Source organism: Acomys minous (assembly GCF_964271855.1).
Source record: "Acomys minous genome assembly, chromosome: 3".
Taxonomy (NCBI): domain Eukaryota; kingdom Metazoa; phylum Chordata; class Mammalia; order Rodentia; family Muridae; genus Acomys; species Acomys minous.
This window is the reverse complement of record NC_140485.1, coordinates 81,966,189-81,980,042: the sequence shown is the minus strand read 5'-3', so window position 1 is coordinate 81,980,042 and position 13,854 is coordinate 81,966,189. Positions and strand designations below refer to the sequence as shown.

General features: G+C 39.3%; 1 protein-coding gene across 6 annotated transcripts in view; it reads left to right on the top strand.

Moving 5' to 3' along the window:
• The window catches only part of RAD21L1 (RAD21 cohesin complex component like 1), a 28,728-nt gene extending 15,635 nt beyond the window's left edge, over nucleotides 1–13,093 (top strand). For 5 of the 6 annotated variants that reach the window (XM_084774445.1, XM_084774444.1, XM_084774443.1 and 2 more), the window contains 5 exons: nucleotides 91–172; nucleotides 1,257–1,381; nucleotides 4,953–5,042; nucleotides 6,897–6,974; nucleotides 11,290–13,093. In XM_084774445.1, the coding sequence (XP_084630571.1) occupies nucleotides 91–172; nucleotides 1,257–1,381; nucleotides 4,953–5,042; nucleotides 6,897–6,974; nucleotides 11,290–11,478 (564 nt within the window). In that variant the 3' untranslated portion in view covers nucleotides 11,479–13,093. The remainder of the gene's footprint in view (nucleotides 1–90; nucleotides 173–1,256; nucleotides 1,382–4,952; nucleotides 5,043–6,896; nucleotides 6,975–11,289) is intronic. The other variant, XM_084774442.1, reaches the window with a different exon arrangement.
• Nucleotides 13,094–13,854: the final 761 nt, after the last annotated feature.

The window sequence follows — 13,854 nt, the reverse complement described above, 5'->3', positions numbered from 1 at the left end:
GTATGAATGGCTTTTACTTTTTAGCATATCTGATTGTGCTTTATTGAATTGCTTTACTAATATATAATCAAAATAAATGTGTTTTTACAGTTGTTTGCAAAATGTCTCTTGTCCACTGACTTTAAGCTTGTAAAATTGATACAGAAGGAAGTAAGAAACCAAAACTTTCCAGGTGAGACTTCCTAGTTGTGTTTATGTCAAGGGGAATGCTGCATAAGCAAAAATTGAATTTTACATTTCAGGATAAAACCTAAATTCAAATCTATATTTTCAAATATAATCTTTTTCTGTAGTAGAGTTATTTTAAGTTAAAATATTACCTTAACATAGCAGTCTTCTGCTTTTCATATTAATTTCTGGCCCAAGACTTCACGGAAAAGATTAAAATATAGGACAGTCCTAATGACACAGGACTGTAATTGCACCTATTAGCATAGAAGGATTGCCAATTCAAGGCCTGCCTGGGTTACAGAGCAAGTTTAGAGCCAGCCTGGCCAACCCAGTGAGACTGTATTTCAAACTGAAACACACTAAAGCGGGCTGGCTATGTAGCTCAGTGATAGGTAACTTGCCTAGAATGTGTGAGGTCCTGGGTTTAATCCCCAGTGTCCTCTCCACACATATACAAAAGATGAAACATATATCCTGTGTGGATCATTTTCTCTCTCTTACCCATCTACTCCAAAGGCAGGATTCATAAACTCTTAGAAAAGAAAGTCTTCGTGTATGGCAGAATAATATTTCATTTTACAACAATGTAAAATTCCGTGATAAGACCAGTACTTAAGTAATACAACTACCCTGGGACAGATATCACCATCTTCCTAGAATAAAGTTCACAGAATGCTAATAATCACTCATTAATGTTGTGACAATTATAAAGCAATAAAACCAACTTGTGTTGGTTGTCCAGTGACCATTTCTTAAGACATTAAAATTTACACACTAGTACATGACGCAGAGCTTAAACTATGCCTGTTCTCCTGTGAGTGAATGTGTGAGGGTGAGTGAGTGAGTAAGGAAGGATGATTGGAGGATGGCGGGGAGTGGAAATGATAAAAGAAGCAGAGGAGGAGAAATTTATAAATATATAAATCATGTGAGACTCGGGGGAATGCCAGAAAGGAGTATACTCTTTATTGAAGTTCTTGGGTTCCAAGTTACTAGTCCAGAAGTTTTCTTTTTGAATAGGCATATGCCAGCTCAAGTTTGAAATGCACTTTGGTAACATCTTCTTTACTTCCTTGATAATTAAGAACCCTCAGTGATGGAAGACCCAAATTCCCGCAGAGAGGTGAACCAATCCAAAGCTTGGAAGGATGTGATCAATGACTCTGTGGGTAGCTTTCAGGAGAACATCAACATGAGTATTAACTCTGAGGTAAGTTACCCAGAGAGAATCACTGAAACGTCTGTATGCAACTCCAGTGAAGTGATAGGGAGAGACTGATACATATTCTTATTTATATATTTCATCTCATTTTGTTCAACAGTTACTCTGGTAAGTGTCATTGCTACAAGATAAAACACAATTTTAATCTGCCAGATAGTAGTCCTCTAAAGTTGAGGATGGTGGATCACAAGATAAAGTAGTTTCATACTGAAATGTATTATGTGACATAATAAATGAGTGGTTTGCTTGAATCTGGTTGTATATTGAGAGGCTTACTAAGCTCTACATTGCATGAGTTTCAGGGTCCCTTAGAACTCCAGCCAGATGCTTGTGTGTTGTTTCTCCCCCATCTTTTCCCTCTAAGAACAATGTTTTAAACTTCCCAACTATCTTGGGAAGTTTACTTTGAAAGACTATCTAGTCGTATCAGGACTGAGAGCATCCTGTGGGTGAGTGGTGGTGGTGGTGGTGGTGGTGGTGGGGAACAGGGAGGGAGGGTGGGACCCGGAGGAGAGGAGGGAAGGGGCTATGTAAAGTGAATAATCAATAAATTGAAGTAAAGACTATCTAAAGGTCTATGACCAAAACAAAATAGTTTTGTCACTCTGAAGAAACAGAAAAACAAGATTTTTCTTTGGAAACAGTTTTTATTTGAAAAGCTTAACTATCTGAGAACATAGGAAAAATATTTTCTTTAAAATATTTTCTCTGCCAGGTGTGGAGGCACAAGCCTGTAATCCCAGCACTCAGGAGGCAGAAGCAAGTGAATCTCTGAGTTTGAGGCCAGCCTGGTCTACAAAGTCCCAGAATAGCCAGGGTACACAGAGAAACCCTGTTTCAGAAACATAAAATATTTTCTTATTTGTTGCTTAAATATTATAGTCTTACTGATAAAAATAAACCAATGCTTTACAGGTCTGTTCATCATCATTGTCATTTTTTTTTCTGGCAAAAAAAGGCTTATTATTAGGGGTAAGAAAACACACACACACACACACACACACACACACACACACACACACACACACAGTGAAGTGTCTGCAGCTTTTGGCAGGACCCTAAACTTTGGCAGGCACTCTCCCAGGAAGCTCATGGCCCATGGAGCACAAAAGCGGAAGTGCACACTCCAGGGCAGAAAAGGGTACAGCACAGAGTCAGAGAAGCTCAGGGCTCCGGAACCCAAGCCAGGTGGCAACAAAGGCCTGGCCTGGGCAAATTGGTGGCTAGATTGGAGCTCCAAAACCAAGGTAGGCAGTCAGGATGGTTGCCTGCAGCCATCTGCACTGACACCTGACAGGCTGGTGAGTAGCAGAAGCTTGCAGCAGCCAGCAAGCCATAGGGGTCCAGTGATGAGCTCTTTGGGAAGAAGGGCAGCCCATCCTTCCCCAGAATAAATGACAAGTCTTAGCTAGCTGTGGTGAAATAGATGATGCTGGCTCCTTTATTTTGTGTGAAACAGTGACTTACAAACCTTGTGCTGTGGGAGAGGTTTTGAGGGTGAACGTGTTTGGTTCACTGGGGCCTGGCCAGTGATGCCAGGGATACCTCCTTTACATGTAACAACACAGCCCTATCATAAGAGGGGCAAAGCAGTACTTAATTATCCTATGGGGGAGGGGAGGCTCCAGGTGGGGTTAAAGGTCATTGGTTGAAAGCCAAGACATCTCATTAGCATACGGTGGGTGTTTCCAGGAATTCCCAAGCGGTTGCTTAACAGGTTTCTTTTTTCTTTTTCTTTTTTTTTTTTTAATTTATTTATTCAGATTACAACTCAATTGCTATCCCATCACTTGTATCCTCTCATTCCTCCCTCCCTCCTGCTTTCACCCTATTCCCCTCCCCTAGGTCTATGACTGAGGGGGACCTCCTTCCCCACTTTATGGTCACAGGCTACGAAGTCTCATCTTGGTAGCCTGCTTATTTCTTTGAGTGCCACTAGGCCTCCCCACCAGGGGGAAGTGGTCAAATATAGGGCACCAGAGTTCATGTCAAAGTCAGCCGCTCTCCACATAACTGTGGAGAATGTCCTGTGCATTGGGTAGATCAGAGTAGGGGTTCGATGTTTACTATTGTCCTTGGTTAGTGCAATAGTTTTGTTTTGTTTTGTTTGCTTAACAAGTTTCTTATCAGGAAAGGGTTGAGTTTGTAATCTCCCTGATGGCTTCTGTGAGGGCTTCCCCAGATCAGGCAGAGAGGGGGCCCAGCTGAGAAAGAGGCCTTTTCTTATACGGAACACAGAGGCTATCCAGAAATGCCTGGCTTGGACCTTAGCAGCGGGGTCCCACAGTGAGGCACATTAAAGGCTCCCTGCAGAAGAGGGAAGGGGGGACTTGGGAAGCAGAAGCCCTTTTCATTGTATTTCGATAAACACTTGGAATTGAGAGTTAACCCACATAGAACTGGATGCCCTGGGAGGACAGATTGAGAATACATTAACACAGAACATGTTTTACTAAATATTTGATAATATACTGTATACTGATACAGTGAGTTGCCATGCTGTCTGCCTTTTGGGGGCTTGGGTATTTCTTAGAATGCAGACACTGAAATTCTTATCAGGAAAACTTGTTTAATTTATTATTTGGGGAAGGAAAATACCAGTGCAGTTAGCAGCTACTAATTTACAAAATAGATTTTTCTCCATGTGCTGCACCAGTTCTTTTGACTCTTAATTCTTTATACTATTCCATGCCCAATTCTTCAGTTCTATTCTTACTTTGTTTCCAAAATGATGAAGAAATAGGAAATATAGTAAAGTATGGGGAGTATATACATAGTGAGTTTGCAGGGACAGAAAAATGTTGATCCTGATCAATCATTTTAAAGTCTCATAAAACAGAATTTTTGTGTATAGTGATTATAAATTTAGAATTATCTAAAATGTAGAGTTTCGTAGATACTGAAAAGAGAAATAAGGCTCTGTGTGTGTGTGTGTGTGTGTACTAAAAAAATAAAGAGCAATGCCTCCTAGTCACTAAAATATTTAAAGCTGAAGTGAAAAAAGTGGGGAAAGTATATTAGAAAATGCTCCTGGCTTGCATGGGTCAGAGCGGGTATCTGGGGAGCAGAGCTTAGTGACAGGCTAAGGATGGGGCCAGGGCCTTATGGTGGTGCAGAGAGGAGGAGAGGATGGAGAGCAGGACACCGCTGGCCTCTCTTTTTCCTTCTGTTGTTTTTGCGCCTCTTCTGGAGGATCAGTATTTGTTTGTTTGTTTCTTGTTTGTGTGCCACAGCCCTCACTCTCACCCACTCTGCTTGCCATTCAGGGTTCTTTCCTGCTGCAGAAGCCTGGTGGGAAAGCGATCTCAGGAGCCCACCAGTAGAGGCTCTAACATGGAGCTGCAGTGGAGAGAAGGGAGTAGTGCACAGAGTGCTTCAGTGGTGGGCTATATGGAAAAAGAATATTTAAGTTAGGAATTGATTATCTGAGGATTTTCATAAGAATAAATTTTCAAATGTAATTAGTATGCTTGAGAAAGTATTTATGTCAATAAATCCTTTAATAAAATCGAGTTGTTCACATTAGCAGAATTACCTGTAATTTCCGATTTTTCCTTAGCAGGATATTTTTGAAACCATTTCTCTAGCTGATGAGAGACTATCTTCAACGAATGCTTCATTGGTCCAAGAAAACGGTACAGCTGAATTGGTAAATATATTTGTAGTCTTTGGTGGAGTTTTTTCATATGTAATTATTTTTAGATTTAACATAATTTTGGTAATTTAATACATACACAGAATGTACATGGTGATCATATTTACTTTCCATTTCCAGGAAACCTTAATTAAGCTCAGTGTATTTTAAAAATAGGACATGGAAGTAGAAGGAGGGAGAAAGGATTATTCTTAAAAGTTGTCCTCCTAGGCTGGACGAGGTGGCGCACGCCTTTAATCCAAGCACTCGGGACGCAGAGGCAGGCAGATCGATGTGAGGTCGAGGCCAGCCAGGGCTACACAGAGAAACCCTGTCTGGGGGGTGGGGGGTGGGGTTGTCTTCCTAAATGTTGATGTCTTATTTACCTGAAATTAGCTTGCAGAACTCCTCTGTGTTTATTTCTAAGTTTATAATTTAAATTTTCTGGCCTTGGTGGCCCATACCAGACAGGAGAATCATGAGTTTTAAGCAAGCATGGACTCTATACATAGTCTTGGCCTCTCCGGCTCAAACAGCAGCTGAGATGCTTGTGAATCGTTGGGTGAGCTATGAAGAAATTTCATGACTTTTTCTCATCCTTACAGTATTTTGAAACTTTAGGTAATTTTAAAGCAAGTATGCAATTTTTATGCTTATCAGAGGTGAGGTCATGTTTCAGATATTGGGAATTGGTGTTTTAAATCATTCTTGTCTCTGGAAATTATACTATGTTAGGATAAAACCTAAGGTATTTAAAGTTTAACTTTTTACTAAATAATGTGAGCATGTCTTTTCTCAACATTGTTGGCACAAGACAACTGTATAAAAGTTTTTAAAATCAGAAAATGAAAAGGGTCCAGAAATCCAACCCACTGACTCCCCATGCATTACTACCTGGTTTCTTTCTTTCTTTTTAAAGATACATGAATACACATAAAAATAAGTATTTTTAATATTTAAAAGGTTTTATATGTATGAGTGTTTCGCCTGTATGAAAGTACACCGCATACGTTCCTAGTGCCCCAAGGGGCCAGAGGAGGGTATTGGGTCCCCTGGAACTAGTTACAGGTGGCTGTGAGCCATCTATGGGTGCTGGGAACTGAACCCAGGCTTTCTGAAAGAGCAGTCAGTGCCATCTCCCCAGCCCCTCAGTTAGTTACTTCTTTGAACCTTTATTCCAGAGTAGTGAAGGCATTTTTCGGTGTGCTTGTTTTGTTTCTCAAGATAGGGTTTCTCTGTGTAGCCTTGGCTGTCCTGGACTCCTTTGTAGACCAGGCTGGCCTCGAACTCACAGCGATCCGCCTGCCTCTGTCTCTCTGAGTGCTGGGATTACAGACATGCACCACTTCACCTAGCTTTACTGAAGGCATTTTTAACTCAAAGAAATTGTATCAGAAGTTGTTCGTATATACTATCAAACTACCTATTAAGTCCTGGCATTCATTTTTTTAGATTTATTTTTTATTTATGTGCATGTGTGTATGTCTACATGAGTTTATGTGCACCATGTACATAGAGGTGACCGAAGAGGCCATTGGGTCCCCAGGAACAGGGGTTACAGATAGTTGTCAGCAAGCACTTTTAACTGCTGTGCCGCCTCTATAGCCTCTTAATCTGTGTCCTTGTTTGCTGCTGTTGCATGCTATGGTCGGAGGCGGCCTAGGACAACTGGGGAAGTGACTCAGAACTATGTCGCTTCTCATCCACAGCCCTTTGCTCTGTTTTTCCTTGTTGGTTCTGTTACTGTTGTTTTTATCAGACAGATCAATACCTTTCCTGAGCTGAGATTCCATTCTCGGCTCATAAGGTGTTAGTTTTTACATTCAGTTAAGTTTGCTTAAATGAAATATTTATTTATTATTCAAACAGGAGTCATCAGGCAGCAAAGAAAATACTGAGGCAGAGAAATGGAATCAAAGATTATTTCAAACATTAAATGAATTACGGGTAAGATAGTATTTTATTTATCTGTGTGTGTGTGTAGACAGGTGTGGTGTATGTGCGCATGTATATCTGTGTTCTAGTATGGGGATACATGCATGTGTGGGTACTTGTGTAGTGGAGGCCAGAAATTGATATCAAGGAGCTTCCTCAATCACTCTCCACTTCATTTCCTGAGGCAAAGCCTCTCACTGACACCAGGGTTTGCTAATTCCAGCCAGTCTACCGAGTACCTTTGCCCTGGAGGTCCCTTACCTCTGACTCCTGACCCACCCAGCATTTCTGTGTGGTGCAGCAGATCTAAACCCCAGTCCTTATATTTGCACAGCAAGCACTTTACCCCCTGAACCTTTTCCCTAGCCCTTGATTTGTATTCTAAAAAATAAATAGTATATTAATTTGAGCATCTAGATATTTATGAAAACAAAATATTTTTATGTTTTTGTTGAAGACAAAAAAAAAGTCCACTGGCCTGAAATGGTTTTGAGTGATATACCTAGGACTAAATATAGAAGAAAAAGTTAATTAAAGGATGACTATCAGTTTCTGGTTTGAAGATTATGTAAAAAAATCAGTTTTCACTGAAGCTTCATGGTGTGATTACAGTTGTTTTCATATAAATCTTATGGTTGTGCTATTTGGTTTATTACCTCTTTTTTAAAAACTTCTTTATATGTATGGGTGTTTGGCCTGCATGTATGTCTGCGGCGTGTGCATGAAGTGCTTGCAAAGGCCACAAGACATCGGCTGGAGGTGGAGTTGCAGGGGGTGGTAACCTTCCATGTGGGTCTGGGAATGAGCCGGGTCCTCGGCAAGAGCAGCCAAGCGGGCTCTCTTGCCCTTTATTACATCATGATACTTCCTTAATGTTTATGTAACTCCAGAATTATTCTCCCAAGTGCTTTGGCAATGTAATACAAAACCTCTTACTGTGTGCCATGGACCCATTAGCTCCCTACTTTCCCTCAGAAAGAATCCTTTTGCATCTCACTATATTCTTGATCTTAATCATGTTAGTTACTCTTCCATCTCCTTCACAGCTGTTGTCTTGGGACATTCTTTTTTCACATACAGGAGAAATTCCTTGTCTCCTTTTAGTTTCCCTGTTTGTGCTTTGATTTTTTTTTTAACTCTTAAACCTTTAGTCAGTATAATCCACATAATTTCTCAAGATAAATGGTATATAGGAGATAGCAACCTTGCAAACAAAGCCTGAAAAATTGTTTATTTTTAACTTGAGCTTGATTGGTTGTCTCTATATGACTTGTAAATACTTTATCTGATAAAGTTTTATACCATATCTAGGGTTCTTGTGTTATTTTGGAAGTCAGGCACTGTCCTGTTTTATGATCATTTTGGTGATCTTTACTTTCTCTCCGGAAGCTGTTAGTTTTTTGTTTGTTTGCTTGTTTGTTTTTTGGCCCCAGTGCTCTGAAATTTTATGATGATGCACTCTGGAGGGTTTTTGTTTCTTTGGTGTTTTTGTTTTTTGTTTTCAAGTTTATCATATTGCTCTGTATTGGGCATATAATCACTACATATTCTAGGACTTTTTAAAATTTAGACTTCGTCTTGCTGGAGAGATAGCTCAGTGGTTAAGAGTACTTGCTCTTGAAGAGGACCCACGCTTGATTCCCAGGATCCACATGGTGGCTTACAACTATATGTACTCCAGTTCCGGGGAATATGGCCCCCTCTTGTGGCCTTCACATGCACCAGACACACGGTGCACAGCATGCATGTAGGAAAAACACCCAAACACATAAAATATTTTTAATTAGACTTCCTTCTTGTTGCTTGTTTGTTTTCTTTTCCTGGGGAATTTATAGATCAGATGATTCTACATATTTACTCCTTTGTATAAAAAAACTTTAATCTCTATATTATTTCTTTTTTTTTAATAGTCTCTAAAGATAGCCTCAACTTTGTATTTCAGTTTTTAATAAAATTTGATTTTTGTTTTCTGGGAGTTTTGTTATTGTTTTGGTTTAGTTTTTAAAGTTATTTACTATTTTGGTTCATATAATCCTAATCTTTATTTAGTTTTTGGAAGCCTTTATTGAGGTATTGTTAATAAGTAATAAACTATGCATATTAAAATATTATTCACTATACTTAGTTTACTGTATTAAATGCATTTGGAATTATTTTTACATATGAATTTTACATATGAATAACTATCACCACACTCAAAATAATGAACATATGTAAAACACCCCAAAATGTCCTTTATTCTCTCTTGGCTCATCTTTCCCATAGTATAAGACCCACCCCCTTTCCCAGGCAACCACTAATATGCTTTGTTTGCTGTCATCTAATCACTTTTTGTGTTCACAGTGAAAAACTTTAACTTCAAATTTTATAGCTTTTTTTTGCCCTTTGTATTCTCTTTCTATAATAAACCTTTTCTATTATTATTAGCATCTTAACGTTTGAGATTTTACTCAAATATCTAGTGATAGCCCTATCTCAGGTGGGTTGGACCCTCCCACATCAGTCGTTGATCAAGAAAACGCCCCACAGGCATACCCACAGGTCAGTCTGATGAAAGCTGCCTCCTGATGTACCCTCTTCCCAGGTTCACAAAAAGCAGCACAGAGTTAGGTCATTGCGGAGCACCACTTAATCTGTTTGTGGTTTGACACTTTTCCCCTATTCAGTATCCATATCCCAAGTACAAAGCCTCAATAGTTACTCTTTGCAAAATGAAACCTTCCTGCCCCCTGCTGTGTCTGGAGCGGTCTCGGGCCTCTGTGAAGCTGTTGCATCAGTACGGTCTGATTTCTCACCCCAGTCCCTAACCACTGAGCTCTAACGACTCCAGTTCCCCAGTTTTCCCGGGTCTGCACCCCAGATTGGCTTGCTCTCTGCTGAACTTCTCGTTGATACTTACTGTCTTAGGATTTTATTGCTGTGAAGAGACACCATGACCAAGGCAGCTCTTACAAAGGAAAACATTTCATTGGGGCTGGCTTACAGTTTCAGAGGTTTAGTCCATTATCGTCATGGCGGGAAGCATGGCAGCGTGCAGGCAGACACGGTGCTGGAGAAGGAGCTGAGCGTTCTCCATCTTAATCTGCAGGCAGCAAGGAGACTGTGTCCCACGCTGTGCGTAGTTTGAGAGTATATATATACACCCTCAAAGCCCACCTCCGCAGTGACACACTTCTTCCAGCAAGGCCACGCCTACTCCCACAAGGCCACGCCTCCCAGTAGGGCCGCTCTCTATAGCCAGGCATTCAACCACATGACTCTGTGGGGGCCATTGCTATCAAACAACACAGTTACCTTCCTCTACCCTGTAGGTCACCTGTGCTTTCCTCTTTCTTGATCTTTCTCTTTTTCTCATTGTTTATTTGTGTTCACTTTTTAAAGTTTCTGAAGGGAACGGATATAAGCACACACGTTCAGTCTCTTATACCTGGCACCTTAGGGGTTTCTTGTTTTGTTTTGTTATTTGGTTGTTGTTGTTTTTAAAATTCTTGATACCAAAAGGCTGTCATGGGAGGAAAAGGTGACACAATCCACACCAGGCTGTCAAGGGAGGGAATAAATGAAGGCTGGATACGCCATTTCTGAAAGTTTACTAATGCTGGACAGTGCCTATAGTTGAGATAAATCACAATGAAGTATTTTCCTTATTAATTTATCAAGTACTTTATACGGTATTGACATTCCTAAACTTGCCTTACAACCAACCATCCAAGGAGTGTGATAGGAAGTAAGGATACTGGCAATTATTTTGTCCAGTATTTCTGGGTAAATAAAAACTATATTTTTGTAGGAGTGCAATTCCAAATCCTAGTCTTCATTAAAGGTGTTGTCTTCCTCCACAACTTAATACCGTATTGATCTTTTTACTTCTGGTAGGTATGCAGACACCATGTGATGAGGTGAGGTTGACACTGCTCCATTCCCCTGCCACTGAAACCCACCGGTTCACTTCCACCTTGACTTCAAGCTTTATTTACAGGCATCTCTGGTGCCTTTAAGGAGAAGACACACAATGGGCTAATTATTCATTGTATGTGAAACCTCACAAAGGCCTACGGGTTTTTCCTGTTAATGCCACTTTAAAAACTAACATTCCTGTCACACATAAATTTGTATAAAACTTAGTAGTTTTCTGTGAGTTTTCTCAGTGAGACAGGTTTGCTCTCAGCAATCTATGTCTTTATGAGCTTACTACAGTCATTCTGTTTCTCTTTTTAAGGATATCAGTTACTTGTCAAAAATTGCAGTGTTTGTTGTTTATTATGCATCCACAGACTGCTGTACTTGTAATACTTTTTTCTTTTCTCTTTTCTAATTATTTTCCCAGGAATCCAACAAGATGGGAATGCAATCATTTAGTCTGATGGAGCTATGCAGAAACAGCAACCGAAAACAGGCAGCTGCCAAATTTTATACCTTTCTTATGCTGAAAAAACATCGGGTTATTGAGCTGAGCCAGAGTGCTCCCTATGCAGACATTATAGCTACAGTGGGACCAGTGTTCCATAAAATGTAAACTGAGTCCACAGCATGCAGGTTTGTACTGTCACTGGAACTTGTGCATAGACTGTTCGCTTTGATGCAGAAGCCATCAGGAAGCGGCTGATGGTCTGACCCATTTCCTAGCAGGTGGCCTTCCATTTTCTATCTGGAGGTCAGAGCAAACACAGCCCGAATTGGAAACCTGTGTGGGGACAGTTAAGTAATTTTTTTAAAACTTAGCTGATGTGAATATATGATACTTACCATTGCCCTGATCTGAATGTTGCATTTAGTATGTGTTTAGGATATGTTATAAAACACAGTTTACCTCCAGGAAATATTCAAGGGCGTTTTAAAAGCACTGTTTTATGTTTGATTGTTAAAGTTTGTAGGGCTAATGAATAGTTGATATTTTCTTATGTGTAGATATTAATTTATTTGAGTTTTCTACCATTCATAGTGCCTAATTCCCTGGGCTTTAATCTAATATCTTAGTTAAAGATTTATAAAACTTGTTTTAAATTATCTTAGTGACTTTTATTGTTAGCATTCATGTCTTAGCAAAACCAAATCTGCTTATGTTGTTAAAAAAAAAAAAACCTGGAAGATACTTGTTTTATCTGCAGGTTCCGTCTTAATAAAGACCACTGAAACAGAGGTTCTTTTACCTTATGTGTATTGAGCATTTTTGGCAGTAAAATCATTTTTCCTTAGTTGATGTTTGAATCAAAAGTTTTCATATGCTTTATGAACTGTAAAGTACACTGTAAAATATGGCCTATGGTATTGTAAATAGTAGTTCTGAAATTACATTGTAAACTACTCAATCTAAAGAGCCTCTGAATATATTTAACTATAAGATGCAAATAACAAAAGTATTTTAAATATTTTCATTTTAAATTAATGAAAAATTAGCTTGTTTTTAGCATACAGGTCTAATATATTAGGTCATATACATATGTGTGTGTGTGTATATATATATATCCATTACCACAATTTACACATAGATACTTTTTATAAAATCCTTTTTGGGTTATCTCCTTATGGTAGTTCCCCTATTCTAATAGCTGGCCACTATTCTCTATGACTACACTTTTGTCTCTTTGGGAATGTTATATCAATGTAATTATATAGCATGGAACCTTCTGAGACTGGTTTCACTCAGTGTAGTATCCTTGATATGCATCCAAGTTTTTGTTTCTTTGTTTTTTGGTTTTTCTAGACAGGGTCTCTCTGTGTAGCCTTAGCTGTCCTAGATTCACTTTGTAGACCAGGCTGGCTTCGAACTCACAGCGATCCGCCTGCCTCTGCCTCCTGAGTGCTGGGATTAAAGGTGTGCGCCACCACTCCCGGCCCAAGTTCTTTTGCGTGTCAGTATTTTGTTTCTTTTAAAGGCTGAGAAGTATTCTGTTGCCTGAATATATTAGCTTATTTATACTTTTACCCATTAAAAACATTTAAATTATTTCCAATTTTGATGATTATAGCATATATAGTTTTATACAGATAAGAGTTTATTTCTGGAAAAAAAGTTTATTTTGTAAGAGTAACATTTCTTTTATATGTAAATGTATATTTAACTTTATAACAAAATATTTGCCTGAGGTTTCATCTTTTTGTATTTAATCTAATAAAATATGAGAGCTTCAGTTCACTTGTGATTTTGTTTGTTTTTTGAGACAGGGTCTCACTCTGTAGCTCTGGCTGGCCTGGAACTTACAGAGATCGCCTGCCTTTACCTCCTAACTCCTGTGTAAAGATATGTGCCACCATACTTATAAGTTTGGTAATATTTTTATTGACTATTTTTGTATTGATGTTCTTTTTTTAAGCCAAAATATCTTTATATAAAATGTTAAGATACAATCTAATTTCTGAAATGAAATTGTACACATCTGTATTCATAAGTATGCTAAGTCATAAGCTTAACAATAATGAGAAACATCAGTGGGGCATATGTGGGCACAAATGAAAACACTCTTGAGTCCCTCTGTGTCATTGAGCATCGAAATCTATCAATCAGGGCTAGAGAAATGGTTCAGGGGTTAAGAGCACCGGATGAACTTCTAGAGGACCCAAGTTCAATTCCCAGCACACACGTGGAGACTCACAACTATTAATAACTCAGTTTCCAAGAAATCCTACACTCTCTTTTAGCCTCCTCAGGCACATGGTCTATATACATATATGTAGGCAAAAACTCATACACATAAAATTAATTAATTAAAATTAGTGAGAGGAGCAGGGGCTGTCTCTGCCTTGGATTCTGCTGCCTGCTCTTCGCTCTGTGATCACTTCCCTCTGGCAGGGGCCCTCACCTGGCCACAGAGAAAGAGGATACAGGCAGTCCTGCTGAGATTTGATAGGCTGGGGTCAGCTGGTAGGGGAGGAGGGCTCCCCCTCTCTGAGG